General features: G+C 36.0%; 1 protein-coding gene across 7 annotated transcripts in view; it reads left to right on the plus strand.

Annotated features, from left to right (window-relative positions):
- HGF (hepatocyte growth factor) overlaps nt 1-19,524 on the plus strand; it is a 62,143-nt gene that overhangs the window by 15,456 nt on the left and 27,163 nt on the right. For 6 of the 7 annotated variants that reach the window (XM_048933428.1, XM_048933430.1, XM_048933429.1 and 3 more), the window contains 5 exons: nt 1,025-1,137; nt 1,778-1,892; nt 6,352-6,494; nt 8,159-8,279; nt 12,911-13,029. In XM_048933428.1, the coding sequence (XP_048789385.1) occupies nt 1,025-1,137; nt 1,778-1,892; nt 6,352-6,494; nt 8,159-8,279; nt 12,911-13,029 (611 nt within the window). The remainder of the gene's footprint in view (nt 1-1,024; nt 1,138-1,777; nt 1,893-6,351; nt 6,495-8,158; nt 8,280-12,910; nt 13,030-19,524) is intronic. The other variant, XM_048933431.1, reaches the window with a different exon arrangement.

The raw sequence follows: 19,524 nt of genomic DNA on the forward strand, positions 1-19,524 counted from the left end.
CAGAACAAAATAGCTGAGAATATTTGGGATTACTGATGGCTAGTACAAAAACTGTATTGTGGTTTATAGATTATAGTATCATGAGAGTGATTTTTTTTTTCCTACTGGAAAATTAGGGGAAAAAAATTCTTTAGTTCTTTTATTTCTTTTTCTTTTTTGATTGTTAATTGAAATAAATGTTTCCTCCTCCAGATAATCCTCTAAAAGCCTTTAAAATATTTTGCCTACAGTTAAGAAAACACCTTTCAAAATACTGTTGAGAGAAAAACTCTTTATATTGATAAAAAATAAAAAATAATATTGGCAAAAAGTGGTCTTACTGCTCTGATTATTGTTCAGGTTTTTTTGTTTTTGTTTTTTTTGCCCCTCCTCCCTGACCCCCAATTCTGCTCAATTCAGCACGCTTTGTACTCTATCCTTGAAGACAGTTAAAAATAAGAGAAAAAAAATGAAGCAAAGCAAGGACAAAGTTTGGTACACTATCACAGTTCAGATTATTTATAAAAATAAAAAATAATCTTGTTTTCAAATAGCTCTGTTGTTCTGGGCAAGAAAGAGATCTTGTGCTTGAATTTTCCTCATGCTATTAATGTGCTGTTAGTGTGACATAGTTAACTCTTTCACAGGCATATTTTAAGAAAACCAAAGATGTTTTAATCTTCCTTTTATTTACTTTTTTTTTTTTTTTCCTTCCCAGAAAGCAATGCAACTAGGGACACAAATGCTGTCTCAGTCACATTTATCTCACTTTTAAAACAAAGACCTTTAACAACAAGGGAACTCTTAGATTAGTGTGAACAACCAAGCTAGTATTTAATGTAATGGCCACATCAATTTAATTTCTTTGTTTCTTTGTTCTTGTCAACACAGTTGTGGGTTTAAATAGTAATTTGGGCTGTTTCTCTGACTTTCCCAGTAAAAATAAATCTGATGTCATTGCAGTCATTGCATGCTCCTTGGCAAGCCATGTGTCATTATTATAAACCACACAGAGATTTTTTTCTCATCCAGATTTTCTTTGCAGGGCCTTTGCTTATGACAGAGTTACAAAACGGTGCCATTGGTTATCCTTCAACAGCTTGACAAATGGTGTGAGAAAGAAGCAAGACCATGCGTTTGATCTGTTTGAAAAGAAGGGTAACTGACTTATTTATTTATTTTATTTTTCCAACTAAGGGTGGGGGATAAAAGCTGAGGTCAGTCAGTGACTTTTTGGCTGTAGATGTACTCTGGGCATAAGGTGCTTATATGCATTCTGAACATCTTACAGCTTTGCTTGCAAATAACTTTTTTTTCCTCATTTCTTTCTGTTTTTTTTTTCTGTTATGCAAGGGTGGTGATGTTTGCATACTTGTTCATGCTGTTTTCCAACCTATGTATTTGCCTGATATTCCACGTAGTAGTCTACATCATCTTTCTACTTAGAATCCCAGTTGTATGACTTAAAATTATTGAATTGCTATTAAATTGTTATTGCTTTTATTTTCCTAATTAATGAGTGGAGATGTTAAGTCCCAAGTTATGGATTTTTGTCAGTCAGACACTTTGATAATATTTTCAGTAACGTCCTTTGTCAAGATAGTGTTCACAAATTTTTTAAAATAATAAAAGAGACAAGAATGTATATGGACAACAAAAGTATGTTTTGAATAATGATGCCTCTAAAATGTATTAAAAATGTATTCTTTTTATGTGAAAGATGATGAAGAACTATTTTTAGAGACACTGGTAAAGTGTTTAATGAAAGTCCTAATTTTGTTTCCTTTGCTTTCAATAGACTACGTCAGAAACTGTATAATTGGAAAAGGAGCTGAGTACAAAGGAACAATATCTATTACCAAAAGTGGTATTCAGTGTCAGGCCTGGAATTCAATGATCCCCCATGAGCACAGGTAAGAGTTCAGGAGCAGAGACAGTGGGAGTAGTGCTCTGACAGATTCCACAAAGCAAAGCTTGACTTATTAGCAGACAAAGAATTTATGAGAACACTGACCTTAAACAACAAAATCTCTTAGGAGTAGTCTTCCCCGAGAGATGCCATTCTCCAGGTTCCAGAAAAAAAAAAAACCTTCTTAAACTTTCTCCAAAGAGTTCCCTCCAATACCAGCCTGTATGTCTGGATCTCCTCCTCTCCTGCATTGGGTTTTTCAGCTGTTTATTTCCTTTTGATCTTTTAGCTTCTGGCAGTAGCAAAACAGCTGCTTTACTTCAGCCCAGAGTCTGGAAGTTTATCACTGTTTTCAATGGACTCCTAGGAAATGGGTCATTTAAAAAAATACATCATAGGAAATGAAGGATGGTAAGAATATCAGCCCACCTATTTGATCAGTATATAATTATTGTTACCACATTTTGCATAGTTACTGTTTATTCTGTTCTATTTGCAGAATATATTAAACTCCATAAAGCACTCAGACCAGGCAATAAATACATGAAAACACTGAGCAGATGATTTAAATCCTTTCCTTCATATCGCACAAGCAGTAACTAAAGACTGATCAGTTAAACTTTTGAGTTTAAGATCTGGTATAGCGAGGAACTGACTACAGATTTTACATTCTGAGAATAGCCCCATTCCAACTACATTAGGTAAAGAAAAGAGAAGAAAACAAAAAAACGGATGCCAGCAAGAGTAATGATAAAAGCAGATGGAACCACAGCAAAAATTGCTGGAAACTAGCAAAAAAGAAAAAAAAAAAACTTAGGCACTTGTATACTCTTTGACCATTTCTGTTTGACTCTTTACATTTGGGTTACAACCATTTAGATGATAAACCCTTCAGAGGCAAAAAAAAAAAAGTTTTCTCTCACCCGATAGTTTCCCATTCACATTGCTGACTTTTGATCTCTTCTTCCAACATCAGCACTTTGCTTAGCAAGAGCCAAGCTGGAGACTGCTAATGAGGAACTGGGCTCTGTGCTGCTCAGTCCTGTCCTGACCAAATCTATCTAGAGTGCAAGACGAGAACTTGGAACAACTTTAAAAGGCGAAGGATACTTGGGATCTCTCCTCTTATAATGTGTCACAGAGCTGAGCCTCAGGCTTGAACTTGACTGGACTTGATTGCTTACAATATAGATGGTAATGTGTCTGATTTTCAGTGTTGGACCAGACCATGCTTAATTGTGAACATATGATAAATGCCATCAGCCCACACGGCAATGACCTCTCGAGACTCAACACTTTGAGGTACACAATATTCATCTTTTAGAAGTGAAACAATTCTCAGTAATCATGGAATAAGCAGGGATAAGCATTAATTTTATATAATATACTTGTGACTATGTAATAAAATAAAGAAATATGTCACCAAATTACATTTTAATACATAGCAAACATGACTCTATATAGTAGAATTGGAGAGCCACTCTTCTGTGATGAATTTTATGAGAATGACTTTTCTCCTCTCTTGTGCAATAAGTTTAATTTTTAAAAGGTCACTGGATAAATGAGGTGGCTGCTTGCTAATTTTGTTTTTCAACATCAGAAAATATGATTTCATCATCAGAGACATGAGGGAGATGGGAAGAAGCTGACAGTAGTGGTGTGTTTGGAACTTATTATTATGAAAGGCTTAGATTTTTAGGTCAGTTTTTCTCAACAACTGATTATCACAAACTGCCAGTTAGAAAATAAATCTTTTTCTTTTTTTCATATTCAAGGAAGAAATATAATTTACTGATTTTTTTTCTTGATCTTTCATGCAAAATTTGAAATAGCTTCAAGCTTTAAACTTGTGTTTAAGTTTAACTAATAATGCGTTTAATTATTTTTTGTTCCAGTAACACCCAAAGACTCCTCATTGAAATCAGGATCAGATTATTTTAGTTCCTATCCTAGCACAGATTACAAAACTCTCTCTCAATTTTTTTTGTTTCTTAAGCATTTATCACCTAAATGGCTAAATCCATTATAAAATTGGCTAAACCCAGTATAAAACGAGTCAAAGAGAAAAGGTCTGAGACTGGACCAGTACTTCACAGACTTTTTGCTAGTTTCCAGCTACTTTAGTTGTGGTTGAATCTGCTTTTACTATTACTCTTGTTGGCCTCATCTTCTGGCTCTGTTTTCTTTTTCCTTGGCTAATGCAGTTGAACTTCACCAATATACAAATTTAAGAGTGGCTCCATTGTATAATTCTGGGTGAGCGCTAAGCTTCATCTCTTCCTTTTTCAAGAATATTGCTTCCATACCTGTTGAAGCCAGTTGTCTATGTGACCCATTCTGACTTTTTAATGCTATCCTTTCACAATTTTTTTTATGTTTTAACGGTAGATCTGACATAATTTGAGATGCCAGTATTTTCTTATGTTCGTCATTTTTTAAGCTGAAAACTTTTCCAGAAGCAAGATTAAATATTTTTTTTCTAACCTACATTGACATATCACATGAAAACCTACACAGGTTGTAACACACCATCAAAAAGTTGTTCAGGATTGTCCTTAATTAAAGTTTTTTGAGAGTTGCAAGACTACAGAGGGAAAATAGAAGCAACAGTTTAATAAGTAGCAGTTAGGACAGAGAAATCATTCTCTTCCAGCAGCAAAAATGATAAAAGCACTTTTAAGTACTACTTCCACATTGCCTAGGCTAGAACCACAGTGTCTTTAACGGAGGTATTTTCCACCTCAGTTAATTCAAAGATTACATTAACTAGAATAAAACATGATTAAAATGTCTGCTTTTATATATTTTCTTATTCATTCATAACATGGCATTTGCCAGGGACAACAGACGATATATTTCTCATTTGCTTTTGTTTATAAACTAAATCAGTGTTTGTGTATAAAGGCTGTCCCCCGTGCTCTGCTCAGATTCCTGAGCTCAAGTACCTGCATTTATTCAGAGTAAGTTAGATTAAATTTTAAAGCATTTCTTTCTTCAAAAATATAGATACTCTTGAATTCCCTTAGTGAATAAAAATAATATAAAAGAAGCCAAAAAATAAAAGAAAAAAAAATTCATTAAAAAGGGCATTTTCAGTATAAAAAGTGTACTTTATTTGTAATGTTCCCATTTTAAATGTATTGAAGAAAAAGTGGAATAAATGTTAGAAATCACAGAAATTAAATTATTAACTATTAAGCTAAATTACAAGTTTTTTTCTGATCCAGAATTTATTTTTCACAACTTTTCAATTAACCAAAAAAAAAAAAAAAAAAAAAAAAGAAATGTTCATGCAATTAAGTGTAATTCTGAATTGAATATGGTGGTTGGTTTTTTTAAACTATAGAATTTAGCTGGTGTTTAAGCAACACTGCAATGAATCTGTCAGTGAAGGAGCACTGGGTTTGTCTGCAGTGTGCAGACTGTGCAGTGATGAGCTCTTAGGTTGGGCTCCTTACCATGGAGTTAGCTTTTTTGTGTGTCTTGATCACATAATTTTACAGACAGTCAAGAAGACAAAACCTTGACCCTGGAGAGTTCATATTTGTTGGACTGGGCAATAATAGGAAGGTATCATACTGAAAATATCTGTCAGGACAAAAATACAGTATCAGCGCAAATTTCTATTCAACCCCTTCAAAAAAACAAAGTGCTTAAGGTTGCCCTGAAAACCTCTAATGTAATGGAATAATGCTATTGTTATGTAATAGGCCTTTACACCAAAAGAAGAAAACACAAAGAAAGAGTGAGAAAAGTTTTTGTTCATGAGGTAGCTCTTAAATGACCCAGTTTGACCCACTGACAAGTGGGTCTTTATTTAGCAGATCCTATGGTGATGTCAGTGGGACTTGTGTCAAAACATGCGGCAAGACATTGAAAGAGGGATTTGGGGCATTTCTGGTACTGGAACGAAAAGCAGGCGTGGTTTCAGTTAGTGAAAGTATCTTGGCATGGTGTGATGCACTCATTGCTCAGCCATGTTCACTTGGTGCTCAATTCTAGCTACTGCCTGACCAGGTATGGGACTTCTCTGTGGTCTTTATGGTGTAGGTGTGCACCAAGCTGCGCTGAGCCTGCTGCATGTGTGCACAGAGTACCTGAACAGCAGGTCTTACATGCCAATGGATCTTACTTCCATTCTTGTAATAAATTTACCCTCCTTATCCTTCTTCTAGAGCCAAATAAATGGCTCAAGATGCCTGAGGAATAGGAATAAACTTGCTAGGGCAGGCTACAGACTAGAAAAATTGTCCCAGACACAGGCCATTGGTTGAGTAATACTGACTGAAGATGTGCGTTTGTGTATGGACAGATAGATTTTTGGATGTGTGCATTTGTGTAGGCAGGTTGGAGAGGGAGAAGGAAGCAGAAATGTGATTGTTTCTAACTGTTTATAAAAATAGTATGATTAACACTGAAATTTGCATGCTCTGATGCTGTAATGATTGTCATTTTAAAACTAGCTTTTTGCCTTCGAGCTATCGGGGTAAAGACCTGCGGGAAAACTACTGCCGAAACCCCCGAGGGGAAGAGGGAGGGCCATGGTGTTTCACCACCAGCCCAGAGATGCGCCATGAAGTCTGCGACATCCCCCTCTGCTCTGAAGGTAAGGGGGGGCTCATGCCAAAATGTATCTTTTTTGTACACAGAGCAGGTACACAGAACTTCCATTACCTTCTCTAATACTCACCTATGGACTTTGCAGTAAGGAAAGGCGACTTCTTAGCTAGAATGAATGCTGCTGCACGAAAACTAGTTTGAGGAAAAGATCTTGAATAAGCTTTCAGGATCACTAGCTCTTACTCAGGTCATAGAGAATTTAGAACAATGCAGTTGTGCTGATTGCATAAACATATCTCTTATTTCGTTGTCCAATAGAGTGAATCCATTAACAATTTCACTAGAACTTCTGATTTATCTACTGTAAAATCAACTTTTCATCTTTTTGATGAAAATATGTAAGTAGTGAATTACATGACAAATCCTTAAAGTAAAAACATGTTTTGCTTTTCAACTGAATTACATAAATTAGGAAAACATTTAGGAAAGCCAGTCACATTTCACTTTCAAGTCTCAGAATCTGAAATTGAATTGATGTGCCTCATCACATCTGACTTTTATGTTCTGTTAACTTCCAAACCAAGCTCTTACATCTTGCTAATCAGTCAATTCACTTCTAGTCAATCAAGTCATTTAAATTCTCAGGATAGGATGCCTTCAATTTTCCTGCTGATATGTTATGTGCAATAGATGCACAGTGCAGGGGGAATAAAAGGGAATGGAGAGAGGAAGAGAATGATTTATAAGTAGTTTGAAAACCTATTAAGGGCTGACATTTAATGATCAATTTGAGGGAGTTCCAAATGGGTTAAGACCTGGAGCTCACTGCAGGACCAAAACTTTGGCAGTGAATGTTTTGACTGAAGAATGAGATATATAGTTGCATAAACTATTATTTACTAAGAGCTCCTTAATTACAATTAGTCTAATTAGGGGGCACTTGAGAAATGTGTCTACAGTTGATTAGGATGAATTTGTTATATTTTAAGATTTTCATTCCAAATTATGCAGCATATTTTGTTTAATTGCAATTTCAAATCCTTTTTATAGCTTTTACCCACTCTCCCTCCACCTTCCCGCTTTCCTAAACCACGACTGAAAATGTATAATTGCTTAAGTTACCAGAAAGAATTAGTATTGAAAAGAAACAATATTATACATAGCTGAAAGTGGTATGAGTTTAAAGACTGTACCTCCTGAAATTTGTAATTCAGGCATTATTCTGCACCTAAACTAGTGCTGCTATTCTACAGAGCTGTATGACTTAGAGTGATTTAGGATTATGAATACTACTTCAATAGAAAATATCACCTCCAAATAATGCTCTCCTTATCTGTGTCTCTCCCTGTCAGTAATCATAACACTTTCATTACAGACTAAAATCAGAATTCAAACAAATCTCTGTAATAGGTAAGATTAAAAAGCAACTAGGAACACAAATAGCAGCTCACATCTACCTTCTTCCAAACTGTGAGAGTCCTATAAAGTGGTACCAAATTCAGGCATCTGGATTAGATCTGAGAAAGAGATGCAATTCAATTCCGAATGAAATTTCCCATTCCAAGGAGCCAGCCCTGACTTAAAAGATATCAATTTTTATACCTCTCTAAGTTGGTTTCAATTTATAACAGCAGGGATATATATATATATATTTATGCTGTAATTCACCAGCATAATAAATGACGAGAAAACTATATTTTTCGTTTCTAGTTGAATGCATGACCTGCAATGGAGAGAGTTACAGAGGGCCAATGGATCATACTGAGTCAGGCAAGGAGTGTCAGCGCTGGGACCTTCAGAGACCACACAAACACAAATTTCGTCCAGAGAGGTAACATCCTTCTCATTGCCATGCAAATCTGTGTGGTTTTCATTTGAAAATTGTACAAATTCTGGAACTAGCTGGGAAAAGAAGTATTAGCTTGCTGAAATTAATGGAGTTGGACAGTTTTAGTTGTTTGGAGATCTGCCCATGGTGTGTGCAGGTTTGTTGCAGTCACGATGGAGATGCAGGATGAAGACTAGTGACTGTTTTGTGCAGCAGTGACTACATCCCAATTCTGTACAGTGCAGTGGCTTATATGTGTCACATTAGTTCATGAAAATTTCCTCCCTTGCTTCATCATCAGTAAAAAAATTCACCTGTGAATGTTTCTGGATATATCATTATGCAGCTTCAGTCAGCTTAAAATACCTTAAAATATTATGGAGTAAATAAGTTTGATTTTTTTTTTTCTTTTTAATACAAGAGTTGTTAACATGCTTTGTGAATATAAACTTGCAACATTACCCAAAGATCAATACCTTGAAATATAGAATGTTTTTAAAGCTGTTCTAATCAAGTTCAAGTATCTGCCAAAAAGGACTTGGGGGCATTGGATAATAGCAAGCTGAACATAAGCCAGCAATATGCCCTCTCCATCCTGGGCTGCATCAAAAGAAGTGTGGTAAGCAGAGCAAAATAAATGATCCTGCCCTTCTACTCTGTTCTGGTAAGACCTCACCCAGAGTAATACATCCATCTCTGGAGTTGCCAGTATGTGAGAGGTGTGGACCTGTTGGAGCACATCCAGAGGAGGGCCACAAAAATGATCCAAGGGATGGAACGCCTATTCTTTGAGGACAGAGACAGCTGGAGCTGTTCAGCCTGTAGAAGGGAAGGCCCTGGGGAGAACTGAATGTCCTTTCAGCATCTAAAGGGGAGCTGTAGGAAAGAAAGAGACAGACTCTAGCAGGTTCTGTAGTGATAGGACAAGGGGAAAGGGTTTCAGACTAAAAGAAGGGAGATTCAGTTTGGATATAAGGAAGAAGTTTTTACAATAAGGGTGGTGAGGAATGGGAACTGGCTGCCCAGAGAGGTGGTGGATGCCCCATTCTTGGAGGCATTCAGGGGGCTCTGAGCAAAATGATCTATCTGGAGGTGTTGCAGGAGAGGTGGACTATATGACTTTCTAGGGACCCTTCTAACTCCAAAAATTCTGATGATTCTATGATCCATCTTATTTGACCAAAGTATTTGCCTACTGCGTTTTACCTGAAAAAGCTGTTCATCTTTCAACATGGATTTATGTTTTAGTAATATCAAGAAAAATTCCCTTCCACTGACAGAAATCTTCATATAGAAAAAAAAGATATATTTTCATATATTCTGAAGTGTTCCACTACATTTATTCTGATTTTAATGCTCAGAAATACAGTAATGTAGATCACAGAAAGTCTTATTTTTCAGCAAAACATTAAGGACCTACAGTTCTGGAGTTTCTGAGACATAAACTCTTTTTCCTCTTGGCTAAAATGATCAGTTGTGTGTATAATTAGCAGAGTCTCCTGTACTTCTGCTAAATTAATATTTTGTATTAGCAGTATGGGACTGAAGATAATCTGTTTCTGAGTTTTGCCATGCACATGCTTTATACCCTAGCATAAGTCACAAAAGGAATTTTGTTTCTTGGGAACAAAACATCTATAGAACTTCTGGGTACAAAAAATAATAACTTCACTGCCTGAAGGATTTTTTTCTTTTTCCACAGATTTTGTTTTGTTCACAAACTAACTTTTCAGACTAGCTGCAGTCTCAGTCATGATCACCTTCCTAATTGTAATTCTTATAGTAAACATGTTCTTGATTATTTTCAAGCTGTAGTTTTATTATTATTCTTTTAAATAAAAACCAATACATATTAACTGAAACATCTATCAGTGCTTTCACAGCTGTAATAAATAGCATCCAGGACATTTCTAGTACACTGTTGTTAATTAACTTTAGGAAATGGTACTAAAGGTAGTGCCAATTACACTTGGATAATGGTAGCTTTTAAAATAAGGGAGGAGGTTTGGAGCAAATGATATAGCAATCTCTAGAGAGGCATTCAATTAAATTAATTTAATTAAAATAATGAATACACACCCTTTTCTGTCATCTAAGTGAATTGTTCTAGAATTTTTCCTGTCAGAGTTTAGAGAACAGAAGAAAACTGATAATATCTGTTAGAAGTGATTGAAGCTAGCAGTAGGAATACCCTGAAACAACTCAGGGATGACCCAGTTTTAACCTTTAGTGGATGCAGAATTGTCTTCTGTAGCTCCAGGTCCCTCATCTGAGGGAGGTTTATGCCTCAGTATGAAAGAAAGATCACTGAGGATAATAGCTTAGAGAGACATTGAAGGGCATTGAGAAGCAGCATTTCTTCTTATACTCATTCTTCTACAAAGCAATTATGTTGTGGAAATAAATACTATTATTGCAGAAAAGTAGGATTTATGTGTAATATAGGAGTTCAATAATTGTAGATATTCTTTTGTTAAAATACTCTGATTTGTACCCCTGGTATAAAAATTTGCATTATAAAATAATCAATTTTTTAGTTCTGTATGTCTTACAAGGTGACAAAGAGTTAAGTGAAAAGAAATGTTGATAAAGTAAGAGTTTCAGACACTCAGTTTTACTTTAGTAACAGCAGAGCTAGACACTGGCATCTGCTATATAGAGTAAGCACATCTTCATCTAACATCCTTTTTTTTTCTTTTTTTTCTGAGAAACTGAGAAAAAGTCTTGATTTTGACATCAGATGTGTATCTTCATGCTTCATTTCAGTTTGAGCAGTAAAGTACAGACACTGATGTTTCAAGTGTTCTGAAAGATTTTGGAAACCTTGGACTCTTAATTGGATCCAAGTAAGAGATCTGTACCCAAGCATTCTGTGGGGTAGGAGAATCTGCAGAGCAAATGGACAAGATCTCAGGGAATTCTTCACTGTGGAATTGAGTGGAATAGTTTGAAGCCTCATTGTTTATCTTATATCTTATATTAGGCAAAGGCAGGCCTGAGAATGTTGAGAGGAGAAGCAGACTGGGAAGGTTGCTGTTCACATAGATAAGACACATAGACATGTAGATTGAAAGATCTGGACATCACTGTCTGACAAAAATTGTCAAAGATTTATCCTTGAAGAATTATTACATCTATACTTAAGTTCAGAATAGTAAATAACATTTTTGACATACTATACAATACTAGGAATGATATTTGTCTTCTAGAAAGTAGATTCTTTATGTACCCTGTTGTTCTGAATGGCTTTAGGGAGCTATGACTGCAGAGACCTTGCCATTCCTGGACTTACTCTGGTTCTGTGGACTGTTTACGTTACAGAGAACATACAATACCAACATGAAAATTCATCCCTGCATGTAGCAGGTGTCCAATAGCTGTAGTTATACTTTTTGCTTCTGAAATCCTTAGATGCATGTCTTTTCCTTCGCAAATTCTTTTACCTAGGAGAAAAGGAAGTGCTGCTGCTAGGTCTGAAATGAACATATTCTAAAATCCCTTCACTTTTCATTTCTGTGAGGTTTCTCTCTTTTCTTTTTTTTTTTTATTCTATTTGAATCCTGTTCCCATCCCTTGCATACATGAAGGAGACTGTTTTAACCAAAAGAATGGGAGATCATGTTGCAAATGTATGAGTTGATATTAGGATAATTGTTTGATAGAAAAAACATCTTGGCAAAAACATATGCTTGTAAATCATATCTTCCAATGCTTGTGTGAAACACATCTGCTTGCAGTTGTAAATGGGTTCAGGTTCCCAGGTAGTTAAGTTCTTTGTTCGCTTACAATCTTTTCATGTTTCCCTCAGGGGCAAATCTACTTTTTGTTTCTTTTACAAACATGTTTCCTTAAAACTGGAAAACCAAGACAATTTGTATATACGGGAGAAAAAAAAATACGAATTAATCTCCTTAAGTTTATAGATGTCTGTATAGTACTTTTATACAAAGCATACAAAAAGAACCTCCGTATCTCGAATCTCTTCCTGACAGTTCAATGATGGCAGTAGGAACATGGAAATAGTTAAATGGCAGAATGGTTTCAAATCTTAATGAGATAAACTGAGACGGAAGTTAATTCCTTATTTTTCTCCTTTTTTCTCCCAATGCTCAAAATAAGGGCATGACCTAGAACAAGCTCTGTTACAAAAATGGAGCTATCATTAGTAACAGAGCTATTCAAAATAGATTCCAGTCTGAACCCAGGGCTGTTGCACTGAAGAACCTGCTTTCTTAATGAGTCCGGTCTGCCAGGCAGTGTTTATATAATCCACACTTAATTGGGCTGTTTCAAAAAAATGAGTGGCTTTAGAGTCTGGTCATCGATTGACAGACAAAGAGCAAGAGTTTAGCAATTAGCAGAGTTACCCCATCCGGTGGCCTGTGCATTAGCTCAGCAGGGAAGCCCCTCTGTGGAGGCCTGATTTTGCTGCACACTTAGAAAGAGATTTTATGTTATTAACTTACTAATAGTGTTAAAGACTATTTGCATCCATCTCACAGGATCAGACCGGAGGTTAATAGGAACTGGCTCTTATTTTCCTCTGCTAAAGCCAGTCCTTTATGTACCTTGTACAAACCTGTGTACTACTGCCAGGAAGGCTTGCCTGACACTTTTTGTGTTGTGGTTTGCAGATATCCTGACAAGGGCTTTGATGATAATTACTGCCGCAATCCTGATGGCAAGCTGAGACCATGGTGCTACACTCTTGACCCTAACACCCCCTGGGAGTTCTGTGCGATTAAAACCTGTGGTAAGTTCAAGCAGAATTTATTACTTCCTTTTCCCTTTCAAAATTTGGACACAGACCGTTCAAGCAATGTAGGACCATAGCTATATTAATTGCACTTTGGTGATGGTTTTCAAAGAGAAGTTCCTACAATGACATTATATTTATTTTGGATAAGAAATAAAAGAGATGTGAGATACTTAGCACTTGAATATGTATATGTGCATATCTTATACACAGAAAAGTATTTAAAAATGTAGAAAAATCAAGAACTAATAAAATCAGGCAATTTAAGCATGAAGATGTCATGAGCAATAATAGTTTGGCCATGTTGAGTCTCTGCATTTCAATTTTGGTGTAGATTCATGCATAATACTTTGGAGCAGACCTCCTTCCCTGCTCTATCAACGTATCTTTGTTTTACATATTGTGTGGTTCTAGATCTTGGTTCCTGCATGCTGTTCAACCTTGTGCTGAAGTTAGAATTATTAATTTACTCATGTGTTTCTCTGTGATGTCCATTCTTTCAATATCAGTGGCCCATAGGCAATTGATTTATTTTCATACTGTAACTGTGAGATGGCTGCTTTTGTTATTTTCACTTTACATACAGAGGATTAAAGTGATACTAAGTGATATTAAGATATGTAAAAGTTAGATGTCTACTCTGAGATGCTTTAGCTCAAAATTTGTCAAGATTTTATCTCTGTGGAGTTCATGCTGTGGTCAGAGCCCAGATTCTGCTGATTTTTGTGCTCTGCCAGCTCTATTCTACTGATAATTAGGTAGTCTTAATTGAGAAATACAGGGACAATGAGGAAGGTAAAATTATTGGACTACTCTTAAAATTGTGGTAATTTTTCTAGAGCTTTATGGGAATGTTGGAGCAGAGGCAGCTGCTAAAATTATGTTTTGTAGTGACAAATTTTTATTAGGAAATCAAGGTTTGCATCCTTACTTCATTTGCAGAGTGTAACTTGTGCAACAAATGAAACGTACAGGTGATAATCTCCTCTCTTGTTTTCTATACTTTTCATTGCCAGTTCTGGGATACAAATTTTGCTCTTCTAGAACTACCATCCTACAAAGTAATCAGTATGTAAGCATAATATTAAAGACCATCTAACAGTACTCGAAACAGTTTTCTTTATTTGATTACCCAAAATACTGTGTTGAAAACATTTTGGGAGTTGAGGCAGTCTGAAAACAAGACATAACTATCAGAATCCCTACTACTTCGTATGCCCAGCCTTGTGGCTGAGCTGCAAGGAACACAGGCTGGAAAGGAAAACAGTCTTTTTGGATTTTCTGTAGACTCAAGGTGTAGCTTCTAGGTGAAAATCTCAGTGTCCTGTTAGCTTATGAGAGAGTCAGTTTCTCTGAGGTCCGCAAAGTTTGGGAAATTACAAATTCCCTTGTTCTGCTTGATTTTGACCAAAATTAAGTGTTAAAAACAAAAAAAAAGTCTTAAAGAACAGACTTTCTGCTTTTCATCTAGCTCATCGGGCTCTAAATGTCACTTCAGAGGACATATATCATTGTAAAATAAATTTAGATCTCCTAGGTGGAGGATAGAAGACTAGATTCTATAAAAAAAGAAAATTATTATGCCTAGAACTGAATTTACACGATAATTCAAAAACGGAACAAAAATAAAAATCATTAAAGGAGTAATTTTCATTGATTTTCTGTCTTTAATTCTCAAAGTTTTCTGTATTATTTTTTTTTCTTAAAACAAGACAAACAGCTACTAGGATATCTCAAATCCAGACAAAATAAAGGCAGTAATGGACCTTAAAAAAGTATGTTTTCATAATTTAATACTGCTTTTTTTTCTCCCTTAATGTTGGATACATATATGTATATCACAGAATCACGATGTGACTGAGGTTGGCAGGAACTGTTGTGTACATCTGGCACAACTCCTGGCTCAAGTAGGGACACCCCGAGCAGAGTGCCCAGCACCACATCCAGTTGGCTTCTGAAGACAGCTTAAGAGAACAATCTGCAGCCTCTCTGGACAACCTGTGCCAGTGCTTCATCACTGGAACAGTAATGAAGTGATTCTTGATGTGTAGATGGAACATTTTGTGTTCCAGTTTGTGCCCATTTCCTGTTCTCTGGCACAGGGCACCACTGAAAAGAGCCTGTCTCCATCCACTTTGCACCCTCCCTTCAGATGTTTGTTGACACTGAAGTCCAGGAGTATCTTGCTCCCTTCTTATCCATCAGGCTTGTGATTTCATTATAGAAACTATCTGGTTGGTCAGACATGACTTCTTGATGAATCCATGCTGACAACTCTTGATGAATTCTTTCTCTTTTGTTTTCCAAGAAGAACTTTCCAGGATTAGCTATTCCATCACCTTCCCATGGAGGTGTGGCTAACTAGCCTATAGTTCTTTGAGTCTTCCTTCTTACACTTTCTGAAGATACAAGTGACATTTCTTTTCCTCCATTCTTCAGGCTCTTCTTGCAGTTGTTACAATTGAGCAAAGATTTAAAGAGTGTCCTCACAATCATATTTGTCAACTCCCTTAGCACTTGCAATTCCAGTTTGCTTAAATATTCCTTGATCAAATCCTCTTCTACCAAAGATAGATCCATTCAGTCCGGCCTCTGGGACCTAGGATTCCTGAAAGTCAGTCTTGCTGGTAAAGATTGCTGGCAAAGGTTTCATACCACAGCCTTTTCAATAAGCTTATTCTGGGGAGAGAGAGAGAAGGAAATAGCTCTGGCATGAACCATTATGTATGAACAATGTCAAACTTACAGTGGAAATATGGGATTCTCTGTTTTCACTTTGTAATTCTTAGCAAACCAAATCTTACCTTTCTTTGTGCATCCAGCATTCATAGTTCAGAGTATTCTCCTTGCTAGTTCTTGGCTTAGGCCAGTGCAATGTCTTGGGATGTCAGTTGCTTCTTATCAGGAGTGCTTACAGTTGAGATGAATACTCTGAATTTATTCCCTGTCAGGGAGTAAGTGAATTTATTCCAAACTATCATAAGTCATTATAAATCCAGTATAAGATAGTTAAAATTAGTAAAATTATTCCACCATGAAAAAGTGAAGATAATTTGCCACTTTGGGTAATGTCTGTAACCAGGCTTTCCAGGGACAGAAGAAACTTCACAAGGCACTACTGCTTGTTTCGTATTAGGAAGCCATTAAGCCACACTCATGTTGAAGATCTTGCCTGTGAACTACAGTACTAAATTAGGTAATCTAATATAGATTTTTTGATAATTTGAACATTTAAGTTCAGCTTTTTCCTACTATAAACATAATCTTGTTTAGCTCTGAAGCTGAATTGTCTTTTATTAAGGAATTGTTTATTTTTTAATTAAACTGAGCTTCCTACTTTGTTTTATTACTACTATTCCATAATACATGAGTCATACATAGCATAATAGAGCTATTCTTTTCCACTGGTAGAAGTGAGTTTATTATGAAAATAAAAATATTCCTAAATTACAGCTGACTGTTTCACAAATGCAACTTTTATAAACCTTTATCCTTTGGCATTTCCTGAACCGATGTGTCAGTGTTCTGAAGATTCACATCTGGCTTTGCTGGTCACGTAAGCTTACAGTCCATGTAACTCTCAGTATCTACAGCCTGGACTAAGCTTTTCATTGAATGGGAGATCTTCTGCAAGCTACTGTGGTGTTACCTTTTTTATATCAATCACAGTTAGACTATAGTTTCAAAGAAAAAGTAATCCCCAAACCATTATCACCAAAATTAAATAAAAAAAAATTCCAACAATATAATGATTTTAATGTGTTGAAAATTTTTGTCTCTTTTCAAGGCAGTGCTGATAGCACTAAATGCGAATCCTTTCTTTAAACTTTTATATTAAGATCAAACTATAGGAGAAGTCCCTTAAGCTAATAGAAACTATTTTAAGATGAGTGGAAATTTCACATGTAAAACTGCATTTTCACACCATACAGCGTATACAAATAAGAATACAGAAGTAATGGTCTTGAAAGTGCATTATGTAGCTGGTATTTTCAAAGGATACACAGGTTTATGGCCTTACCCTCTACACAGAATGCAGTGCTTTCACTGCTTTCTTTTATAAACTCAAGGGAATTTATTGCAGATATTACAGTTATATCATCAACTCAATGACTGAAATGTGAATATAAAATGCCAGAGCCCTGTTTTGAGCTTTGTCATTCTTGAAGCACATAGAAAAACTGTTTTCCCACCTCCTAGCAGGGAGCCCAAAACACCAGACCATTCTGGGTTTCAGTGGCTGCTCTGTTTTCTGAAGCTCTGGCTGTGTACAATTTCGGTACACTAAAAAGAGAACATCATGTGTTATATGTCTTTATAGCTTTGTGGTTTGGATTCCCACACTGATTTTTAATTCTTATGATGAGGACTGTTTATATATTTTACAAGAAATACTAATTAGAAAAAGTGCTCTGCAAATCCAAACCCTTGGACCCCGTACAAAAACGTAGGTGTCCTCTCTTCGGGGGAGTGACCACAAGGCAGCATGCTGTTTGTGGTTTTAGCTACATGTCATGAGTGTTAGTATGCACTATAGCCAAAATGCTGACAACAGCTCATATACAAAATTTTAAGCAAAAAAGTCACTGGAAGGAAGCATTCAGAAAATAAATATGTTTTTAAGACTAAGGAGACAGGAGGGCATTGTAACTTTATTTCCAAGCACAGAAGGCAGCATAAAACATGGTGGCTTACAGCCAAGGCTGTGAGAAAGAGATGACAGGAGCAATTAGGGATTAGAGATGGCTAAAGCTGCAAAAATTGGATCTGGATTAAGACTTCAGGGACCCCAGGATTGGTTTGAAGTTGCTCACATATGTGTCTGTGGTTTTGGCTTGAGACAATTTTTAGTTAGAAGAGAGGATAAAAGAACAACCATAACAGCAATAAGAAGTGTAGGATGAAATGAAGAAATGGAAGCAATGACAGCAAATAAGAAATAAAGAAAATGGCTGTTACTTTGGCATGAATCATGATATGGGCTACAGGAAAGATAGGAGTGTGAAAGTAATGCTGCTTTAAAAAAAAAAAAAAAAAAAGCTACATTTCTACAGATGAACTAAAGGGTAGAGAGATGCTGAGGCCCAGAAAAGGCGAAAAATGCTTATGTCTATCATTTGAGAGATGCAGAGCTGCATGCAATTAGTATGTTAAGGAAAGTGTTTAGTTGCTGCTTCTGTGATTTCCAACCAACTCAATTGACTTTAGCATGGATTTAGCCTTTGTTGTCACTGCTCATAAGCAATAGGCATGGGTGACTGGAGGCTGTTCTAAAACAATTCAGTAGCAGTCTGGATTTTATGCTGGGGTTGATGGGAGGGGTCAAGTAATGAAACAGCAAAGTGAGAAGTCTGGATGAAAAAAAAAAGTTGCAGGTTTGAGGAGTCACAGAATCACCAGTATCAGATTGCTCATATTTTAAAAACAGAGATTTAAATGGACCATTTGAATGGACCATTTGAATGTGAAATTCTGGTTAAGGAGTTATTTCTTGAATTAGAGTGTATATACAAATAAACGTAATTTAAGCTTAATATTTATTTAAGATAAAGATGTTTATGGAACGAACTGAGTGAGAAGAGACTGTTGTTTAGTGATAAATAAAACATTAACTTCCACTTTACTTTAAACAGAAGTAAATAGAAGAGCTCAAGCATGCATTACAACTGCATTACTGTGCATTTCCCCAAAGAGAGTCTTTCCCTCAGGGAAAGTCCTTTTAAACTTTTCTTACATAGCTCTGAAAGTGAGATCTAAAAGCTTTCCTGAACCTGCTGAGATATAACAATGAAAATCTGAATCTAGGCAACAATTATGAATGAATAAAAACTATATATATGTACATAAATATATGTATATTATATATATGTATATGTATGGATTTAAAGCTTAGTTGTTTGTGTTGGAACAACTCAGAGAGGTCTCTGTCTGTTCGAGGTGTGACTGGTACCTGTGCAGGTCCTTGGTAACAATGTATTCTTCAGTACTGTGATTCTTGAGCTTGAATCTAATTTATTTCTTCGCTTTCCTTTATGTTCTCAGTGAAACAGTACAAAATGAAACAAACGTTTTTTTCTCCAGAGCTACAAGTACAGCATTTGCTCCTTTCTTTGTTTTCCCATGTTTTGCATACTATGAGATATTACGCTGAAGGAAATGGAAAGAAAGGAGCTGTCACATTAATACCTTGAACTGCTTGAGGTGGGGATGGCTGGAAGCAACCTAACTAAGCATGAGCACCTTATTCCCTGAAAAACACTGACATGCAGAACTTACTGGTCACGGGGGCATTATTGTTTTCAGAATTGTTTCTGGATTAAGGAACTCTTTTGAAATCTACCTTTTAAGATCTTTACACTCTGAGCACATTTTCATTTCATTATGTTCTAGGAAAAATATTGCAACTAGGTAAGCTATTGTAGATTTTTTTCCTGACAAAATCATTTGGGACGTTTCTTTTCCAAACAGATCTTTTCCAACAACACTTAGATA

The sequence above is a fragment of the Lagopus muta genome, chromosome 1 (assembly GCF_023343835.1).
Source record: "Lagopus muta isolate bLagMut1 chromosome 1, bLagMut1 primary, whole genome shotgun sequence".
Lineage (NCBI taxonomy): Eukaryota > Metazoa > Chordata > Aves > Galliformes > Phasianidae > Lagopus > Lagopus muta.